Raw genomic sequence first — 20734 nt, forward strand, 5'->3', positions numbered from 1 at the left:
CATAAATCTAATAATTTTCTTTGCATCTTGGCATATTTCCTCTGTAGCTGTCTGTTGATGCTTGAACCCCAGGTATTTTAAACGAGTTAATTCTCACAGAAGTCACTCCTACTATTTGTGACTTGTTTCAAAGAGCACATGCTTTGCGGAGCTCATTTTGCTTGTTCTTTTAAGATGGAACTTGTAGATTCAAAGATTATGTTTTCTGAAACTATTTTTTACAACAAAGACTTTAGTGAAACCTGTCAAAGCTCCAGTAAGCTGCATTGAAGGGCCTGACGTGAAGGGATTAAGGTTGCTTGTGTTTTATAAAGTTGGAAGCTCATCATCTGCCAGAGCTGCTGTTACCGGATTGCAGAAACCCTTGGTATGAGGGATACTGAGAACATGAACGTGCATGTGCAGGAAGAGTAACCGTTTGCAAAACAGCCTCCCTCTCCTTTATAGAAGGCAGTCACAGCAGGCAGCTGGAAAGGCGAAGAATTAAGTGAACCTTACCTTCTTTCATGTCACAACTTATATAGAGGGAAATCTCCACAAATCAGGGCATATAGTCGTGACTTTGTCTTCTTCCAGATCACTTCTTAAGCCTTATTGTTAGTATGCTGTCTGCCAGGGACTGTGGCGCGGTACGGCTGCTCTGTGGCTGTAGGTAGATCCCCAAAGCCGTTCAGCTCAAAGAACTACGAAACATACGCACATGTTTTTTTCCAGAACTTAGGGAATATTGCAATAAATTACATTGTCTCTGTTCTAAAATTTTCCAACACAGAGCAAATTTTTTTTTTTTTTTGTCAGAATGCGATTAAATGTGATGTTTAGCCCACACTTGGGAAGGAGGCTAACATCTCCCAAGCCAAAGACCAAATTTCATTTTGTGGAAAATTTTTTAATATTAAGATTTTTTTTATTATTTAGTAATTTCTTATCTACAAACACTGTTGTAATTCTTACGCGCTTTAGGATGTGTAGCTGGGACATTTTTTGTGCATAACAACCAAATATATGTAAGAATATATATGGTATGCACATGATCAAGTGTGCTAAGAGCAGGCAAAGCTATTTGTTGTTATTCTGGGAAGCATGATGTTATGAGCAAGTAGAAGTGTGTGCTACAACAACAAAAATAAACACCATAGTTTTGCTAGTTCCCCACACAGCATTTAATCTGTATGAAGCAGTTTAGTCATGATATCAGGGAACTGATACATCTGTTAAGAGAAATGCATTCTATGCACCATAAAATTAAATGTTACATTGCCAAGTAATATAGCAAGTATTCCTGTAGTCAATTTTTGCAAACTCAACATTGTAAAATGATATTGTAAGAAGGTGGTATTGGAAATCTGTTTTGAAAACATATTCCATTAGGAACAGACACTGTACTTGATGGAAGCATTACAGCTGCCATTTATGGTGCTTTATTTTTTTTCTACGCTAAGAACATACTGTGTACCGTTAGCAGACTAAAGCATAAGAAGGATAGTTAACATTTATGTTGAACCTTATAATTCTAAATGAATCCAAAGTGCTAAAAAAAATCTATACGGCATATGCTCTGTGGCGCTACTGGAGCGCTATTACCAGGTTGTGAGACAAACAAACACTATCTGGAATGTTTTGCATGCATCAGGGAAGAAAATTTTGCCCAGACACACCAAGCTTTAAGTACTGCACTTTTGAAAAGTTCCAGCACCTTTAAGGCATGCTCAAGCCAGTTGTAGAGATTTTTCTTTGATTTCTTGAAGCGCACGGCATTGTGATGGGGCCCATACGACAAAATACAGAGCACACTGGCGCAGAGCCGTTGCAGTTAGATTTGTGACCATGGTGACATTGCTCTGTAAGAAGCAACTGAGGATCTATATTTCATCTTCCTTTCCCTTTACCATTCCCCTACCTGTTACTACCCAGGGAGTTCTCTACAGAAAAACAGCAGAGAGAACAGGTGGCACCGTGCATCCTTGCTAGATATTAGCAAAACGTTTGTGTGATTATGCGTATATGTAAGGACACAACTCAGCAGTATGGTCTTATAAATTGCAACGGAGAGGTACTCCTTAGAGTCTTGTAGCTTAAGAATTTAGGGGTTAAATTCTTAGTCACTGTGTAAATTGATACAGATTTACTAATTGACACTAGCAGAGAGTGCGGCCCCTTGGGTTTCTTAAAATGCTCTTGGCTCAGCCAAAGATTATACACACAAAGATTATATTTGCTTTGCTGCTCTTACTTGTTAAACGCATACTTTATTAAATTATATTTCTGTAGTTAACTGTTCTGAAAAAGTGCCTGGCAGGTTCAGTTTCTTAATGCGTCTTCCTCGCTGGGGGGTTGTAAGGCTTAATTGTTCATAATGTGTAAAAGCTTGAGATGAAAGGATTTATGTAAAAGCAACATATTATGGTGATCATAAGGCTGATGGTGATGCATATCACACCTGCTGTCACACCAGCTTGAGCAAAAGCAGTCTCTGCCTTTAAACTGAAATTTCTGTGTAACGGTGAGAACAATATCACTTTTCAGTGTTTCTTTTTTCCCTGTTGAGAAATCTGGTGCCTCTCTCAGCTAAGTCAAGTTATTTAAGTTTATTCTCTTTTCTTCTGGATGAGCCTTACACTTAGGGATAAAACTTACTTGGTGAGATTATTTTAGGGAAATCCAGATGTTGAGATGAACATGTCTTTTGCCATTGGGAAATTTAAAATAATTGCTAAAAATCTACCTTTTTTTTTTTTTTTTTTTTGAGAAAACTCTGCTTTTGTGTAATATTTTAGGTACTGCAAAACTTTCTGATTTTAAAATGCAGAAAAGCACTGAGATTAATTGTGTCCTATTAATAGTTATTTGCATTCTCTTTTTAATCCAACAAATGCAAAGGTCAGAAGAAGTGTAGAAGAGTGCAAAAGTTACCCAGACCTAAGAGACTCCATTATTTAGTGTGGTATCTTTTAGCAATGTGTTTAAATCTCTCTCCCCCACCTCTCTACCCCCCTGACTTCCTTGTTTTCTTTGTTATACTTTCTTTTCCTAATATAAACTTGGCTTGAATGAGACAGAATGCCCTGGGGCATTGCTGATGGGATACAGGGCTTTTCATCTCTTGATTGTCTTCTTGGCAGCGTCTTTAGTGAATTCAGACCTTTATCTGTTAGAGACTGCAAGGTAAGCTAGATTCTGTAAATTGAGATTAACTCTTAATTCTGTTCCTTAATGGGGAAACGTCTATATCTAACATGGCATCTTTCTTGATAAAGAGTAAAGGCTGGATGAGTATTGTGGATGAGCTCTGAAAGCTTCGTGTACTGAAGTCCTTCCTCTTGTGTAGTCAGAGGATTCTGACCTCTGGAACTGCCAATTCCCATCCTTCTGGTGTTGGTCAATAGAGTGCAACTGTGCTTTGAAAAAGGCGTTTTACTTTGGGTGGAGTGTCTGGGCAGAATGGGTGAGATTTAAAAGACGATGCAAAAGCCATTAGAAAATGTTTTCAGAGATACCACTGTAGCTGTTACTTGCAGCGTACCAGAAGTATAATATGAAGACAATGAGAGAGAACACCTAAATTTTAGTGTGCTTGTTTAATGATACACTGCTTAAGGTCTCTTAATGTCTTTATAAGTTATTTGTCTTTACACATCCAGACCAGAAAAAAACATTGCCATTTTATTTTGTATTTTCTTTTTCTCCCTCCCCATAACGTCACCTTCAGATGGCTACATGCTATCAATAATTCCTTGATTTACTATTGCATATTTCGTGCAGCTATCAAAACGAGTATTTGTTTTCAGTTCCAATTGTTATGCTTGCAATAAAGTAATAGCAACCTTCAAAATAATACTACTGAATAACACTCCAGAGTCTGATTGCGCCCAAGCAACATGCTCACTTCCAGCCACAACTAAAAATGCTTTCTAAAGTTCCTTTACAATTTCAAAAGACAGTGTTCCTCATACAGAGAATTATCATACAATGGTGTTTTATTGACATTAGACATATTATTGTTACAGCTTATTCAACATTCCAGTGTTTTTAATAACACACAATTCTTTGAGGGTGCTAAGTACCTTTTCGTTAAGCAATATAGAGTAAATCTTTCACACTGAGACAGAATGTTTCTTGCAGGTAAATATACTTGTGTTTTATTGGTGAAGGTGCCTATCAGTGCTACAAGGTAAACAAGAAGAGTGAATTTAAAGACTGTATACCTGTTACATGAGCGTAGAATCCAGTTGGTCTTGTGGCGAATGTGTTTGGAGTGCATTTGTATGGACTGGAAGGCTAAGATCAGAAAACTGTAAAACACGCAGCTAGAAAACTGTTTTTATGTTGTGTGAACCTTCCATATACTGAACTAAGGTCAAACAAACCTAAGATCGCATCCACTGTTTATTGAATTCAATCTTTTTTCCATTAGTTCAATGGGATTTGAACCAAGGTCTTTCTAAAGTTGCGATAATAGATCAGGCAAGGGAAAACGTTTCTATTGTGCTTCTGGAACATGCTGCTTTGTCCTTAAATTAAGATTGATTAAGCATAACTGATTTCTAAAGAAACTGTGAGCCACAGTATCACAGCCAGAGTGGAAGCGGGTCAGAAGTTTCACATCGTCTCTTTTTTGCTTTGTAGTGAATGCGGTTTTTAGTAAAGTGTTCTTCTGTCTAATTTGTTTGGATAACTCCACTGAACTTTAAATTAAAATATATTAAATTATAATTTGTTATGTTTGTAAATATAAATTATTCTATACCCATTCGTTAAAAAGAAAAGGGGAGTGTAGTAAGCACGTTGATGTGGTGCAAAGAAAAACCCCAATAATATGATGTCATGTCGTTTCTCAAAGTAAATTTCAGTTTGGTTTTACAGTTTTAACTGTTGACTTGAATTTTGAAAGATGATGTTCAGTTGGTTCCTGGAAGAAGTATTCTGCCCTATTTTGTCATGCTTAGTATTAGGTTACTAGACAGACAGCTGCAGTTGACTTCAAATGGTGCACTAAAAATATTGAAGAGTCTAGCCTTGAGGAAACAGGGCAGAGTAAAATGGCAACAAGAATATTTATTTAGCACGGAATCATCTGGGGATGTGAGAGATGCTTTCAAAAGTGTAGTATATCACAGGACAAATTTTATTTTACTGCTTTTGTCTCTTACTACTTCTATTGATCTTTTTCATATACATTTTAGAAAATTGTCACATATCTGTCCTCAGAGCCATAAAATAAGCTTGACATCAATAAATGTTTCATATATGTCTTTTTACCCATAAAGCAGAATGGACAGATTCTGTCCATTCAGTATGCTTTCTCAATTCATGTAATAAAATATAGCTTGTTTGTTCATTAGAAAAAATTTTAGGTGAAAATGTATTAATCAAGGTGGGTAACGTACACATTCAAAAGTAAGTGCCATTACTGGGGCAATACAAAGGAAATTATTAGTATTTATCACTGTGATTCATTGTACTAATTTTAAGGAAATGGATGTTTCATTTTTTCAAAAAATCCAGCATCTCCAGCCAAACAGCACTTGAGCCCACCCTGAAAGCACGCAGATGAACGGCCTGCTTCTCGTCTACAAATGGCCACAATGTGATTGCGCATCAGTCAAGCAAAACACCGAGCACCAAGAGAATTTAACATCATAGAAGAGCAAAGAGAAAGGGCCCACTGCTAAGAGTTCAGTGCCTTCCGAGAGATATGCTCAGCCTTCCAAATTCACCTTAATCTTAATTTTGCAAGGGCTGTGTGACAGAGTGCTGGGTACTTGAAAAGATTCACTGCTACATCAGCTAAAATAGCCCTGTGACAAACTCTACAATATTAGTTTACCACTTTGATAAATACTATATAGTATGCAAATACACACACACACACAAACTCACACACAGTATGTATGCATGCCTGTATCCGATATCTTTGACATTATTTCTTCCCGACATACTCATTATTCTTTATAATCCTTCCAGGTACTTTTCTGTTTTGCCCTTTTTCCTTCTTTACTCTCACTGTCTGTTGCCTCCCAAATTTGAAAGAATTCCTTCATGCTTTTCTGAGTGCTTTGAAAAAACCCCATCTCCAAACCTTAATTCTGAGTTCATTGATCTTTGTTCAGACTTAGCTCTAAGTAGTAGTTTTGTACTACCAGGATTAGGAATTTTGACTACACTAGGCAGCCATTATGCTAATTGCATTTATAAAGTACCTCTTATACACGAAATCTCTAGAAATATAAATCAGGAATAATAACTTTACAATCAGCTGTTAGAAGACCTGAGATTTATAGGCTCTTCGTGAACTGAACTAACCCTCATACATACCACACATAAAATCTGAAGCATAAATTAGGTTGGAAGCCACTCACAAAGGTGATGAACTGCCCAGCTAAGGATTTGTCTTCCAGTCTCAGATGTGTTCGCATCCTGATTGCCCGACTGACCTGCACTCCCCTTCCTGCTCCAACACGTGGGATGAAAATTTTCCAGAACAGTTCTTTTGCCCAAAGTTTATTCCTGCCAGATTTGTCCTCTGACTCCAGCCAGCTGTAAAAGGACTCCAGTGGCATTTGGCAGACTTTGTGTTAAATAAGTCGCACTCTGTATCCAATGGATGTAGCTCGGTGAACCAAGAAGAGTTTTGTGCTTTTATAGATGATAGCGTCACACTTGAGTACAGAGGAAAAGAGCAGAACCTCTGCTGCTCCCTTATTTTATTTGTGTGCTTTCTTCGTACTTTCTCAGCTGCCCTCTAAACCCGCCTCAGCAACTGGTATCATCTGATTATTCTGGTATTTGGCTTACATAGTAGGATTGTTATCCTGCGACCTTGTGCGTACTTGGCCGAGTAAATTCAATCAACTAATGAAATTGTGGTCTTTGCATCAATTGATTATCAAATTGCTTGTGTAGTTCCGCTAGCCCATCTCTTTTCCAGAGCTGCACGTTTCTGTTTACCCAGGCAGTCTGTGCCTGACCCCTTCCTTGCCTTTCCTGAATGTCCCTTTTTTCGCTTAACATGCACATGATCCTTGAGTCTGGCCAAATACCAGTGGACTTCATGATCAATTTACTGACAACCCTGTTGAAAAGAAATCAGTAAAAAAGCATTTCAGAAGTACAGGAGAAGCTAGGATGGCGCTCTCTCATGGTGCCCAGTGGAGCAGCCCCAGACACCTGCTGATTTACAAGGTGAACAAAGATGATGTCAAGAGAGTACGGTGCTTGCCGAGGCAGCTACCCGGAGGAGCTGTGGTTTGCATTTTGGGTAGGGAACACAGCACAGAGCAAAGGGCCTGTGGTGAGCACCTGTAAAGGATTTGCTCACCTTTTCCATCCCCGGCCCCCCCAGCTCCCTGTGCCAGTACGTAATCTTTGAGCAAGTAAAAGTGTCAGGTTGAAGTCCCTTTGAATTCCAGTCTTCCAGAAAACTGTAGGTTTAAATATAGGCAGCATCAGCAGTATACCTGCTGCTGTATTTGATCATGAAGTACAATTTGCGCTCTTTGTCGTAGGTATTTAACACCCACTGAAGCTGCTGCATGCATAGGAGGCCGGCTACCAGCTAGTTTGGGATGAATGTGAGCACCCAGTACTTTAAGCCAAAATGTAGAAAAGCTGCAGGTTACTCTGTCGCTACTACACAGTGGAACCTGTGTCGTGGTTTAGCCTCAGCCAGCAACTAAGCACCACGCAGCTGCTCGCTCATTCTCCCTGCCCCGGTGGGATGGGGGAGAGAATTGGAGGAGTAAGAGTGAGAAACACTCCTGGGTTGAGAGAAGAACAGTTTAATAATTGAAATAAAGTAAAATAGTAATGATAATAATAACAATATAATAATAACACTATAATAACAATATCCAAAGCAAGTGATGCACAATGCAATTGCTCACCACCCGCCCACCGATACCCAGCCAGTTCCCCAGCAGCGATCGCTGCTCCCCGGCCAACCCCCCCCAGTTTCTATACTGAGCATGATGTCATATGGTATGGAATAGCCCTTTGGGCAGTTTGGATCAACTATTCTGGCTGTGCCCCCTCCCAGCTTCTTGTGCGCCTGGCAGAGCATGGGAAGCTGAAAAGTCCTTGACTGGCATAAGCAGTACTCAGCAACAACTAAAACATCAGTGTGTTATCAACATTCTTCTCATTCCAAATCCAAAACACAGCACTATGCCAGCTAGTAGGAAGAAAATTAACTCTATCCCAGCCAAAGCCAGGATAACCTGCTATGTTGTATGCTGTCTGAAGGACGTGGTCTCACCTTGAGCTGCATTGCAATTGCCGCTGCAAACTAGGCTAATGGCTACTCTGTGCTGCAGGTGTCTTGGCAAGCTGTGGAGTACCTTGCTTGTGGAAACAAGCTAGTGGTTGGCTTTATCTGTGATAAAGCTAACGTAATACAGGAGTAGGTGTGGTTTTGGCCCATATAGACACATACAGTATACCCCATTGAACAAAACTGTGTTTGCTTTCTTTAATTAAGAGCTTCTCTTCCCTGTGATACGGGGGGTAGGAGTTTGCATTTTTGGTATTGCCATATTCTTTCCTTTTATGCAAGCTGTGGTATGTTTTATCTTTTTCTGCAGTGGTGTTCCTTTTGGTACTAATGGAACTATTTTTTTTGAACACTTTTTTTTTTTTTTCTTGACTAAAGAAGAAACAGAGGAAATTACAAGGAAGAAAAAAGCAGTAGAGGAAGCCAGAAGTGTACCCGCTGCAAAGGCACTCACTTCTGAACCTCTTTCATCTCTTTGAGGTGTCAAGTTGAAGAGGTCAGCTGCTTAGTAAACAAATTGTACAGATGTTCTTAAAACATTGGTGTTTGTTGCTTATTGGTGGTGTTGAGATGAAGAGGAAACAGGGATTATCCACCTGATAGAGTTCTAATCAGTTGCTTCTGAGCTCAAGTTCTCAGAATCTGAGAATTTGCTCATTCTCAAATGGGAGAAGATGAACCCTAAATAATTGAGGTGCTTCTGTTTTAATTGTTTCCTTTTTTGAAAAGTAATGGACAGACAGGATAAAGGAAAAAGAAGGGAGTACAGTATGTTATACCCATGGTTCCATTACAGTTGGTCATTTTATATACCTATGGTAACATTGTCGTGGGTGATCTATTGAGCTGTAAAAGAGGGCATTATGTTGTACCAGGGCAACATCAAGAAATTGGTCTATTAAAAGGTGCATTTAATAAATGTATGAAATTTTATAAAATATGAATGCAACATTAACATTAATATCATTATGTTTTATTATACCCTTATAGAAAATTTAGGTTTTGTGTATATCAAGAAATAATATTTCATATATATGTGATTTATTTGGGAAGGTGACTTTTATATTTTTTCATAGTCAAGTAATGTTCCTTTAAATTTGTAGGATAATTACTTTTTTCTTTTAATAGAAATATTTTTATATCTTTATAAATACAAATATCTTTATTTTATTTTATAATAATTACTGTATTACACTTGGAAGTAAGAGGCATTTGCTCAACAAGAGGGTTCCGTGCTGCAGTACCTGCTTTCCTGTAGTAGCACAGTGAAGTGTTGTACTGTGCTACCATTAAAAAAAATTAGAATAAACAAGCAATTCCATCAGCTCTGTAGGAAAGGAGTCTGGAGCCCAAACTCTCCAGCTTTCCCTGAGTCTTGTGAGCAGAGGGGCTAAAAAGAGACTACAAGTTTCAGTAAAAGACAGTACAAAATATTTGAACCTACGGTTGGCATGCCTCCCTCACACTGGCTCTCTGGTGCATTGCAGCCTAGATCTAGGGAAGAACAAAAGGAATTTACAAAATGTCAGACAGATTGCACACCTCCCACTCCGAGAGGCTCTAGCTTTGCTAACAACTTCTTTCCCTCCCTGGGGAGTCCGTAATACCCTCACTGGGAGGGGAGATAACTATTGACCGGACAGGGTAAAGAAAGCGTACCCTGTGAATACGCAGGCAGTGAGTGTGCAGCTTGTGCGTGTCCAGGAGCATGGTACCCACTTTGTGGGAACTTTCATGCTGCTCTTTGTGGAGCTCCACGGTGAGACTCCCCTGTCCCTCCAACATTATCACAAGAATTGACATATCCAGCAGATTTATAATTTTGGCCGTTCCTGTTCTCTACAGATCCATCATCAAGGAGGGCATCAAAAGTAAAACTCCTCCTCTGCAGAGAAATGATGCCTATTTAGGAAAGGCCTTTATATGATAAAGGCTTTTATTTCAGAGGAGGAAATCTATTAGCGTTGCAGGGATCTGTTCATTTTGGCAGAAGCCTCCTGAAATCAATAGATTCTGTTTCTTTTACATATGGAATACTGAATAAGACTCTTAATGATAGAGGTTTACCCTTGTAGACTTTACCCTAATGGCATCTTCACTTAATTTTCCTGATAAAACCTTTATTGCAAATTCAGTAACCATTCTCCTTTTTAACAAGGTTGCCAGCCTGCAAATAATTTCAGAGACAGGATCTATTTATGGGAATACATTAGCAAAATACGATCCAGCCACAATTTATCTTTCTTGGGTTAACTTTCTTTGAGTAGGAGGGAGCCTGCAATCAAGGTTTATAACTGCTAGTCCTGCGGTGCTGGTGGGCCCCCACCCCCCCAACAGAGTTTTGATTTTGAAGGCTCTAAACCACAGTGGAAGTCTAGATCCCAGAGCCCATAAGACATACAGCAAAGCATAAGCACCAAAGCAGGTAGTTTCATGAGAGCGTGGGCACTCCAGTTGATTTACTATTCAGTCACTGGGCTGCTCCCTGTTGGGTCCTCTTGTCCATAAGGCATAAGTACAGAAGTGATGTAAAGATTTTCCTTAATTAATCTCTTCTGCTAAGGGTGTAAAGGAAAAAATCTCATTGTTGGAAATGAATGAATTTTGATAAAATGTTCTAAAAGGCTTCAGCCAGAGGCAGAACTATTGAGAAAATAGTTCAAATAAGTGAAGTTTTGTAAAATTGCTGGCAATTGAAACTGAGTTCCTATTATTAGAGGTATTGAGCATTCTTAAAATTCAGAGTAGTGCTATCAGTATTGTATATAATACCGCGAGCTCTTTTCCTAGCAGTTAAGGAAAGCTGCCTTTAGACAAACATTTTGATTTTGCAACTACATTCTGAGATTTGTAGTTTTGATGTTCCCACTTCCTGCAAGCCTACAATGCAGGAATTAGAGGCTTGTAGAAGAACCATCTGGGGAACAGCAGGATAATTCTGGCACTCTTCCTCGGGGTTTTCTTTTCTTGCATAAAAATATAAGAATGAACCACCTCCCCCAAATCCACCAAAGCCTGAGCAACAAAGACAAGCATAGTTAGTTTTTATTGCAGAGGACTTTTCAGCTTCTGGAAAAAATGAAAAGGAGAGTTGAATTCTTTCCTTCTGCAGCCATTGCCCAGCTTCTTCCCCAACTCCATCCTCCCTCCAACATCCATATAACAAGTTAGTGCCTGGGTGACTCCTCGTGTGCTGGGCAGTACAGAGTCCCTTCCTATAGGAACTTGTAGTACAGCAATTCCTCAGGGTGTCCCTGTGCAGATGTTGGGGGTTTTTAAGTTGCTACGGTGTGACGCCTAAAGATAGGGGAATTTCAAAATGCTGAACAAGTAAGTGCTAGCATATTTGGATGCACATACAAGAGGCGTGTTTTGATAGGGACATATACCTAGGAAGGAACAGAAAGATAGAGAGTTTTGACCCATGGCAGGCATCCCAGTTTTTCTCTCCCAGATGTGACTAGCATGCCTAGCCTTGCCTGTAGATGTCAAGACCTGGCTGCTGCACTGACATAACACAGTTTTTGTACTAATGGGAGAATCTTTTACATGACCAGCCCTGTCTCATAAGCCTTGCTCTGTTAGTAATCTTAAAAGAGAACGGAAGAAAACACCACCTTATTGAGCAGACCTAGGAATAGGATTTATTTTAAGAAGCACACATTTCACATTAGTAAGCTGGTAGTATCGGTTATGGTGGCAAAGAAAAGCGTGTGAGAGCTCTAACTGAAGCCCTCTTACCTACCTATCCCTATCAGCTCTAACAACTTTCAGTGGACATCCATGATTGTTATAGACAATAAACATTTTCTTTTTTTATGCCCTTTATGACTTCTTTTATTTTAAGAGCCCCACATAGTTCTTTCCCAGTGCAATGTGGCATCTATTGTGGATGAACTATTCGCTCTTCTGCCAGTATTTTCCTTTTTTTTTTGCCCTTTATATCTGCTCTGCCACAAATTCTCGTTCTTTTGATGTCATGCAGAAATGTATTACTACTTCACAAAAGTGTCTGCTTACTCTCAATTTCAAACCAGAAAAAAATGTAGGTGAAGAATTTAACTTGCACCTTCTTGAGAATGCTGAGACTAGAAATGAGCAAACATTCTTTTGAGAGCTACAGAGGGACTCTTGAGTCTCATCGTGCTTTTCATGTATTTTTCCAGCTGTATTTCATACTAGTACTTTCAGCTTTCTGCACAAGTATACTTTGCTACAAATATTTATATACAAAAAAATCACAAAATTCTACTCTTAAACCATATTTCTCTTTTCCCCATACAATAGAAATTGACTGGTCTCAAAATAGATATATTTCAGAAGTTTCCCATTTGGAGTGTGTGCATTGATGGGCAAGAAGTGGGCAAGAACCATGCTTTCTCCACACCACTGCCTTGCGCCAATCGCAGGAGCGCTTGTGATGTTTTACTGCCATCTTCTCTGAACGACTTTAGTTGTCCCCGTGTTATCCTCCATAAAACAGGATGGCATGCTTCGAATTATATATTTAGAGTAAGGCAGATCTGTCTATCAATTCAGTCAAGAGATATGATGATGTGCTTTTTTGCCTCTAAGTCGTTAACAATTGCAAAATATTCTTTTTAATGCTTAGTACTTTATTCACTTTATTTTTCTTTTTAGTGCATTGGAAAATAAATCTTGAACATTTCTTCTGTTATCTAGCACTTTAAACCTTTTCATAGCATTTGTAACATCTCTTTGCCAACACTCCATCTGTGATTTTAGCTTGCAGGAAACACTTTGCAATTCTGTTATTAGCTTAGATGCAGAGAGCTGCTGTTTAAATATTAATTGTAACTTCCCTCATAAGTGCATTCAAACCCACTGAGTAACTTGAGAAGTTCAATAAATATCTAGGAGAGGGTGGGGAGTGTGTTGTGGGTAGGTCCTGCTCTTAGTCTTAGCGAAGGTCTTACTTGAGTTAACAGCGCAAAATAGATCCTGTCCTGATGCTTGCTGTTTACTTTCCTCTTCTTAGTTCCCCTCCTTGTACACACACAACAAACAGAAAGAAAAAAGAATAACGTTAAACTGCAAGCATACTTCTTGCACAGTTAATGGACTTCTGCTAAACCCGCTATAAGTGAGAGGACCACCACACGGTGCTCGCAAGAAGAGATGCGAGATCCATCATTTGTTTCAAATCGTAGTTATTGGACAAATGCGCTTCTGAAGTACTTGTGTATTGCTCTGCCAAGAATCACACCTCAGTAAGAGGCATTATCTTGTGGTTGTTCCCTTCTCCTCTGTTTTCAGTCATGAGCCTCACCCTCTTTCATTTCTTGATTCCACAAAATGTACTTTACACTTAAAAATAAAAAATAGGAAAATACTATGTGGCTACAGACATTTCAGTGAAGTGTATTTGATAGAAGTGAGAAACAAAGTAGTTAACACCAATCTGACCAGCCTGTTTTCTGTGGATCACCAGAGCATTGTAATTGTAATACTTATATTGGGTATAACTGAAAGAAGATCAGCCTCATTAAAATTGTACAATGTATTTTTCCCTCTCTTTTTCTTCCAGATGGTTATTAATCTTTTATTGGTGAGGTGGTTTGCCTACGGAGTAATCTGAGATTTTTTTCCTCATGTCATTCAAGTGATTACTTCTCTTTGTGTTTGCAGGTGGACTGAATTTTAATATGTTGAATTCTGTTAATTGCTTAGAATTTAGATGGTTTTCTTAATATCTTGAAAATGTGTAATGAATTTTAAAAAAATTAAGTGCTACCCACATATTCCTTTTATTTTTCAGCATTCTGTGAAGAGGGGTGCAGATATGGTGGAACTTGTGTAGCCCCTAACAAATGTGTCTGCCCTTCTGGATTCACAGGAAGTCATTGTGAGAAAGGTAAAGCTTTACTGAAACACACCTTCTTTGGTAATGAGAAATATGATATGATGAATTAAGAAATAATTACTTTCTATTCATTTATTCTGCTTGTTATTTTTCTCTTCATTGCGGATATGACTGTTCCATAGCTGCCTTTTTCCTAACTGAAAGCTAGTCTTAAATTAAACATGGAAGGTTTTACACGATGAGGGATGTATCTGCTTTTGCTTCCAGTGGACACTTTTAGTTAATTAGAGGGGACGGCAAATGAAAAATATTTACTCCACCTATCTTCTGTGGTGCAAACTCAAGGTCACCTTCTCCTTTTTCTGAATCTGCTGTGCAAATTAGACCACAATTTGGCTGCTTGCTTTTCACTTAAACTTAGGGAATTCTTAAGGTTTGATTTGTTTCTAAGTCACTGAGGCCACCAATTTTCACAGAATCATAGCCTATTAAAATGTATCTCCCTAGTGATGATTTGATTCTGCCTTTTCCCAGATTTTTTTCCATTTCAAGATTTGCTTCTGATAGCCTCATAGGCCTACCTTTCTGTTCTTTCACAAAGACCTGGTTCCTTGTCTACCTTAAATGAGCAGGAAGGGATCTTACAGAATTCTATGGAGGACTCTTATTAGATTCTTTATACAGCAGATTTGGGATTGTATTTTGGTATGTATTTATCGAGGTTGTATTTCACTTAAATAACCCAATGATAGAAGGTTTTTTGTGTTGCGTGTTTGTTAATAAACCTTTTGCACTTGCCTTTACTGGTGGAAATAAAGTGGATTGTTAACGCAGGTTGCATGATGCTAGTATGGATGAGATTGTAATTGATGAGTGTTTTTTAAGTAAGAAAAAACAAGAAAACCAAGAAATAACTTAAGTTAAATCACTGGAACCACTTGTTAGCCAGAGATTGTTCAATAATTTGTGTGTAGCAGTGTCTGTTTAATACATGGCTGTTCTACTATAATACAATGTAATTTAAACCCAGTTGTCAACAAATCTGCTTTGAGTAGCTTCTGAAAACTGCTAAAGCTTTTCATGGATGTACTCAAATCACTGCGTACTAAAATCCCATAGTTTCTAGTTGTCAGAATTGTTTCTAATTATTTGGGAATGAACTAGGATGTTAATATTTTTATATCATCTTGAATGAATGAATGCTGCTCTTTTTTTTGCCCTCTCCCCCCCCTTCCCCCCCCCCCCCCCCTTTTTCCTGTAGGCTTTGTGTTATTTCTTTTAAATAGAAATAACTCCCAAGCTTCCTGACATTCAACAGTAAGTACCGGCAATACACGTGGGGGAATAATACAAGAAGCACCTGCCCTAGGTAGAGCCCCACCTACCATAGCTCCCCAGCCTCTAATCCTGCTAGTTATCCTCTTCCATGTGTAGTTTGCTCATCCCTTTCTAACACATCTGTTATTCAGAGTGAACAGTACATTCAGAGGGATGCAGGATACCAGAAATAGGTTCTACATGTGTGAAAATACGGCACTGCAAAATCAGTACCTGCATTGCCATAGGTGCCCTGCCTAGCCCAGGAGCCAGCGGCTTTAGGCCAGCTTTCAGCTCGACTGCCTGTGTTTCTCTCACCCATGAATCTTACAACTATCTTTTTTCTTACAGCTGTAAAGGGACTTTCATAACTAGAACACAGAGGCTTTAAACTGTTGAAGTGATGGTTCAAAATTGATAAATGGATGACATAACCATTGTTGACTCCTATGTTTTTCATGTCTTTTGTATTGTTTTGATGTAAAATATGAGTTAGCACACCAAGTAAAGGAAACATGGCAGGCATGGTACTCACATTATATCAAGAAATTTAGAGGTAGATGTCAGAAGGAGCTAGCTTCTGTGTATAAAATCTATACGACTTGAAGCAGAAGGAAGTTTATTTTTTTCTTTGAAGATGTATAGGATTTACCGGTATGCTACAAGTCAAGCTAATGATGGTAACTTTGAGAAATCTGATGTGCAAACTGGTTTGAGAATGAATAGGGCTTTGCATATGAGAAGTTGTCACATTTTAGTTGTGTTAGAGGGTTTGAAAACTTCAGCAGATATACCTTATGTCATGTGGATATTTCAGTGGCTAAGTGCACATCAGATCTATGTGAGAGCAGCTTCAGCCATCTGAAGGTGCATGTCCTGGAAGAACTAAATGTTCAGAGTAGAAAGGTGATGAACCACCTTGGAAGCGGGCTTCCCTTTGCTTGCCTCCTTACTCCTTGAAGATACAGTGCTGTCAGGAAGAGGAGGCAGTTTAGTAAAGACTTCCCTCATAGTCTCACTGCAGTTTGCTGCAGTGTTTTTAGAGGACATCTAAAGTATTCAAAAGCCATGTTTGTTTGGTGGTTTTTTTTTTTCCTGTTGTCTGTAATGTTAGAAATAATCAGTTATATTTAACATATGGTAGCACTCCCTCAATCATTGTGACATAGACCGAAGATGGTGAAATGGTGGCACATCACTTATAAATAGGAGCTTAAATGTTCCTGGTAAAGTCTTGTCTGATGGAAGCTCATGGTGAACTGATGCATATCAGAAGTAAAATGATGTGTTTTGGTAATGTATTCTGTTCACCACGGTGCATTTAAAAATGTCCTTCAAACCAACAACACAGAAATTCCTTATACATTATTTGTGAGCTGAAAGGACTCGTCACTGGCTAAAAACAGTATGACCCAAATTGGCTTCAACATCATGTAAAGGGTAAAATGAACCAGTAATTAGAAATGTTGTTGAAAAGCAGGTGTGTTTACTTCTGACTATGAATCATATGTTACTCATCGTTTCTGACTGCCTGGTTGAAATGATGATATTAGGTTAATTAAAAATTCAGAGATATTTGAGAAGGGTAGGATTTATGTTGGTAATTTACTCAGGTGAAATTAAAATACATATTTAAAGCTTATGTACAAATACATAATTCAGCATGCTGCTAAGAAGAATTACTTCTTGCCAGTTGCTTTGCCTGAAATGAGGAACCATAACAGTTGTGGGGCTGCCTTTTCTTTTTGAAGGTGAACTGCGAATTGATATCCAGAGATACTGTCAAGTAATTCCTCCTTCCATCCATTCTTTATAATGCTGTTTCTTTAAGTATGTGCTTGATGCTTCTTACAGAATTTGTTGTTTCCTATTTAGGATCTGATTCTATTTTCTAATCAATTTTTTGTTTGTTTGTTTTGTGTTCAGCTGGCCAGGGCTGAGATCAATGATCTCTGTGATCATTACCATTTGTGATCATATTTAACACACTTGTGATACCAGTGCTAGAAAGTTTTTATGTTAGAATTTTTGCTGACATTGCTGTATGGTTCCAGCATGTACATGCCTGGATGCTGGAGATACGCATCCTGATGGCTGAGCTGGAGATACGCATCCTGATGGCTGAGCTGGAGATACGCATCCTTAACTGGATGCAACGCTGTTGGCTTAAGCCCAGGTGCATCCTTGGCAGGGATCCCTGTTAAAGGCTTCTGAGAGACATTGTGGTGTGCAGACAGGAATGCAAACATAGTACTCCATGAGAGTTGTTGGCAGCATGGACTCAAAAGCCCTGATTTTCCATCTAGTGATGTTTTCTCCATCTCATATTTTTGCAACACTAAAAAGAAACCCAAACCATCATTCCTTGAGCTGTTTTTCTCTTTCCGTGGACGAGCCACAGGTCCATGAAGTTTTAATGCTGGTTTTGTAGACAAGGTTCGCTATTATTCTGTATTTGTGGAACGTTAAGTCGCTACTGCCACTGACGAAGTGGTGAGGTTGAGATAGGCAGGACAAGCTACAATATCGAAGGCAGGAGTAAACAGATGATTGAGTGCCTAGAAATTGCAGGCGTTCCTTGAACACCTCCCTGCATGTGGTAGAGTCCTGTGCATGGGCCTAAGAAACACATACGGATTTCTATACAGTTCTGGGATGGTGAGCAGCGGTGGCAGAAATTTCAGCCAAGGGGGTTACAGTATTGTCGTGGTTTAGCCCCAGCCAGCAACTAAGCACCACGCAGCCGCTCGCTCACTCCCCCTACCCCGATGGGATGGGGGAGAGAATCGGAGGAGTAAGAGTGAGAAACACTCCTGGGTTGAGAGAAGAACAGTTTAATAATTGAAATAAAATAAAGTAAAATAATAATAACAACAATATAATAATAATAGTAATAATAATATACAAAGCAAGGGATGCACAATGCAATTGCTCACCACCTGCGACCGATACCCAGCCAGTTCCCGAGCAGCGATCGCTGCTCCCCGGCCAACCCTCCCCAGTTTCTGTACTGAGCATGACGTCATATGGTATGGAATAGCCCTTTGGGCAGTTTGGATCAACTATTCTGGCTGTGCCCCCTCCCAGCTTCTTGTGCGCCTGGCAGAGCATGGAAAGCTGAAAAGTCCTTGACTAGCATGAGCAATACTCAGCAACAACTAAAAACATCAGTGTGTTATCAACATTCTTCTCCTACTAAATCCAAACCACAGCACTGTGCCTGCTACTAGGAAGAAAATGAACTCTATCCCAGCTGAAACCAGGACAAGTATCTGTCTGTACAAATTATAACTTTGGGCAATGAGCAGGAAATAGCAGAAGGGTTTGAAGCAGTGGGTTCCCAGCTAGGGGTAAGTCAAGAAAAGTGCAGTATTTTTCCAAAAGCTGCAGGAGGGCTTTTGGCAGTGGTGGGGCATTGCCTCCAAAAGGGATTCAAAACACTTGCACCATGTCTTTGCTCCCCTGGCTCATGAGAGCTACTCTCTGAGCCAGTACACAATGAATAGGGAATATGATTCTGGTAGATTAGAAGGACGTTGCATAGGCTGGAGCTCGAGAGGTAAATATTTTTGTGGTAGCTACATGTGTATTTATAATCTGCATACAGCACCGGAGAACAGTTTTGTCACAGAATGATAGAATGCTGTCAAAGGATTACCTGCTGATTGTAAACAGTCGGAAGCAAGGGTAAGACATGGCAGTGAAGCATCAGGAAGTGATAATTACTGGGGTTATTTTTCTGTGTTGTTTTGGGCTGCGTGTACAACAGATTGCCTGATACTGGGGAGAGACGTCATTTTTCAGTATGTACCATGGCTGAGAAATGTTCTTTGAATCCCAGTAATTATATTGGCGGGGAGGGGGGGGAGAATCAACCTTGCACTGTTGCATTAGTTACATATGTATTCTTCAGTGCAGTCAGATTTCTCAGGTATGCAGTGAAATATTGCTATGCTTATACTTGAAGTTGGATATGTCATGTATACATCATGAAAATGAGGAGGCCTTTAACTGATTTGTTTCATAATAGTTGGCAGTATCTGGAGTTGTTGAAGAAGTTGTATACTTCTTTGTGTACTCATCTCTTAAATTGCTTCTTCCGGAATATATTGTCTTCTGCAGTCCTTTGGGTAAAAATCCCTACAGTCAGTATTCCTTTGGACGCTGGAGATAGAAAAATATGTGAGAATTGTATTTCTGTGTGCTATTTCTTTGATTCCTGAGCTGGATCGATCTTCGGTGTGTAGCTATCAAAGACATTTCAGTTGAGGAACCCGCTTTAAAAAATGAGCAAACAAAAACCAAAGCAAAGCAGAGAAAGAGATTTTTCAGTGAGTACCGTAAGCTAAATGTCAGAACTCCCTACCTTTCTCTATCTAAGATCTTTTGTAAAATACAGACCAGGGTTTATTTTGGGAAACAAACCAGCTGTGCAGCTGTGGGCACAAGGCTTTGCATGAGGTTCTTTCTAAAGCCTCTCATTTCAAGGTGAGGCAAAGCCAGTATAGTGCGAGATAGGAGGTGTGAAGTGAACGATGCTTAGCTGATTACAGAAAACGGTGGTGGTTGTTGATATGACACTCCTGAGGGTGTGGCAGATCCAGAGAAGGCAGATGCTCCAGGTGGCTGAGGTTACCCTGCTCCATTTGCCGCCAAGCTGTTTACAGCATTTGCCCCAGTGGTGCTCACTGCAAAATGGCAAGGGGTGATATCTTAATGTGACAGAAGAAACAAAGCTGTCATTTCTAAAGATATCAGGGAACAGATCAAAGAATATCTACTAGAAAAATCTGATTAAGCCCATCTCTGAGGATCAAGGGGACATCTGTCTGCAAACCAACAAATAACTCTCGGTGGAAGAAAAAAGTTGTAGTCTCACACTGCCAAGCCAAAGGAACATGAAATCTCCCAGACCAAGAACATCATTCATCCCCCCAGCTGACCATAGCATGAGAAGACTGGACTTGTTTTTGGCGTGCTTGCACTGTCTCATATACTGTAAAAGTTTAGTTTTAAAAGCCAGGAAAAACACTAAGCAGACACGGAGTTTGGGGTTTGGGTTTTTTTTTTTTTTCCTCCCAAGGGATATTTTTATGTTGCTGTATAGTTTGTTTGTTCAGGTCTCCCGATCTATATCTTTTGTTTGTTTGTAATGAAAGGAATATCTGCTATATTAATCTTTTATGTTAGCCGAGATGATATATTGACATTCCAGCTAACAAATGGTTCTAATATTCTAATGTTTTATTATTTGTATATTTTCATAGTCTTCTGACTTTGTGAGGGACATAGTTGTTTGGGGTTTTTTTAAGTCACAGAAAATT

The 20734-nt window shown here is 39.3% G+C and overlaps 1 protein-coding gene across 1 annotated transcript in view; it reads left to right on the forward strand.

Moving 5' to 3' along the window:
- Positions 1-20734, forward strand: part of NELL1 (neural EGFL like 1) — a 300108-nt gene that overhangs the window by 216736 nt on the left and 62638 nt on the right. Inside the window, exon 15 of the mRNA XM_075712408.1 lies at positions 14049-14144. Within this exon, the coding sequence (XP_075568523.1) occupies positions 14049-14144 (96 nt within the window). The remainder of the gene's footprint in view (positions 1-14048; positions 14145-20734) is intronic.

Source organism: Pelecanus crispus, chromosome 6 (genome assembly GCF_030463565.1).
Source record: "Pelecanus crispus isolate bPelCri1 chromosome 6, bPelCri1.pri, whole genome shotgun sequence".
In the NCBI taxonomy this organism is placed as follows: domain Eukaryota; kingdom Metazoa; phylum Chordata; class Aves; order Pelecaniformes; family Pelecanidae; genus Pelecanus; species Pelecanus crispus.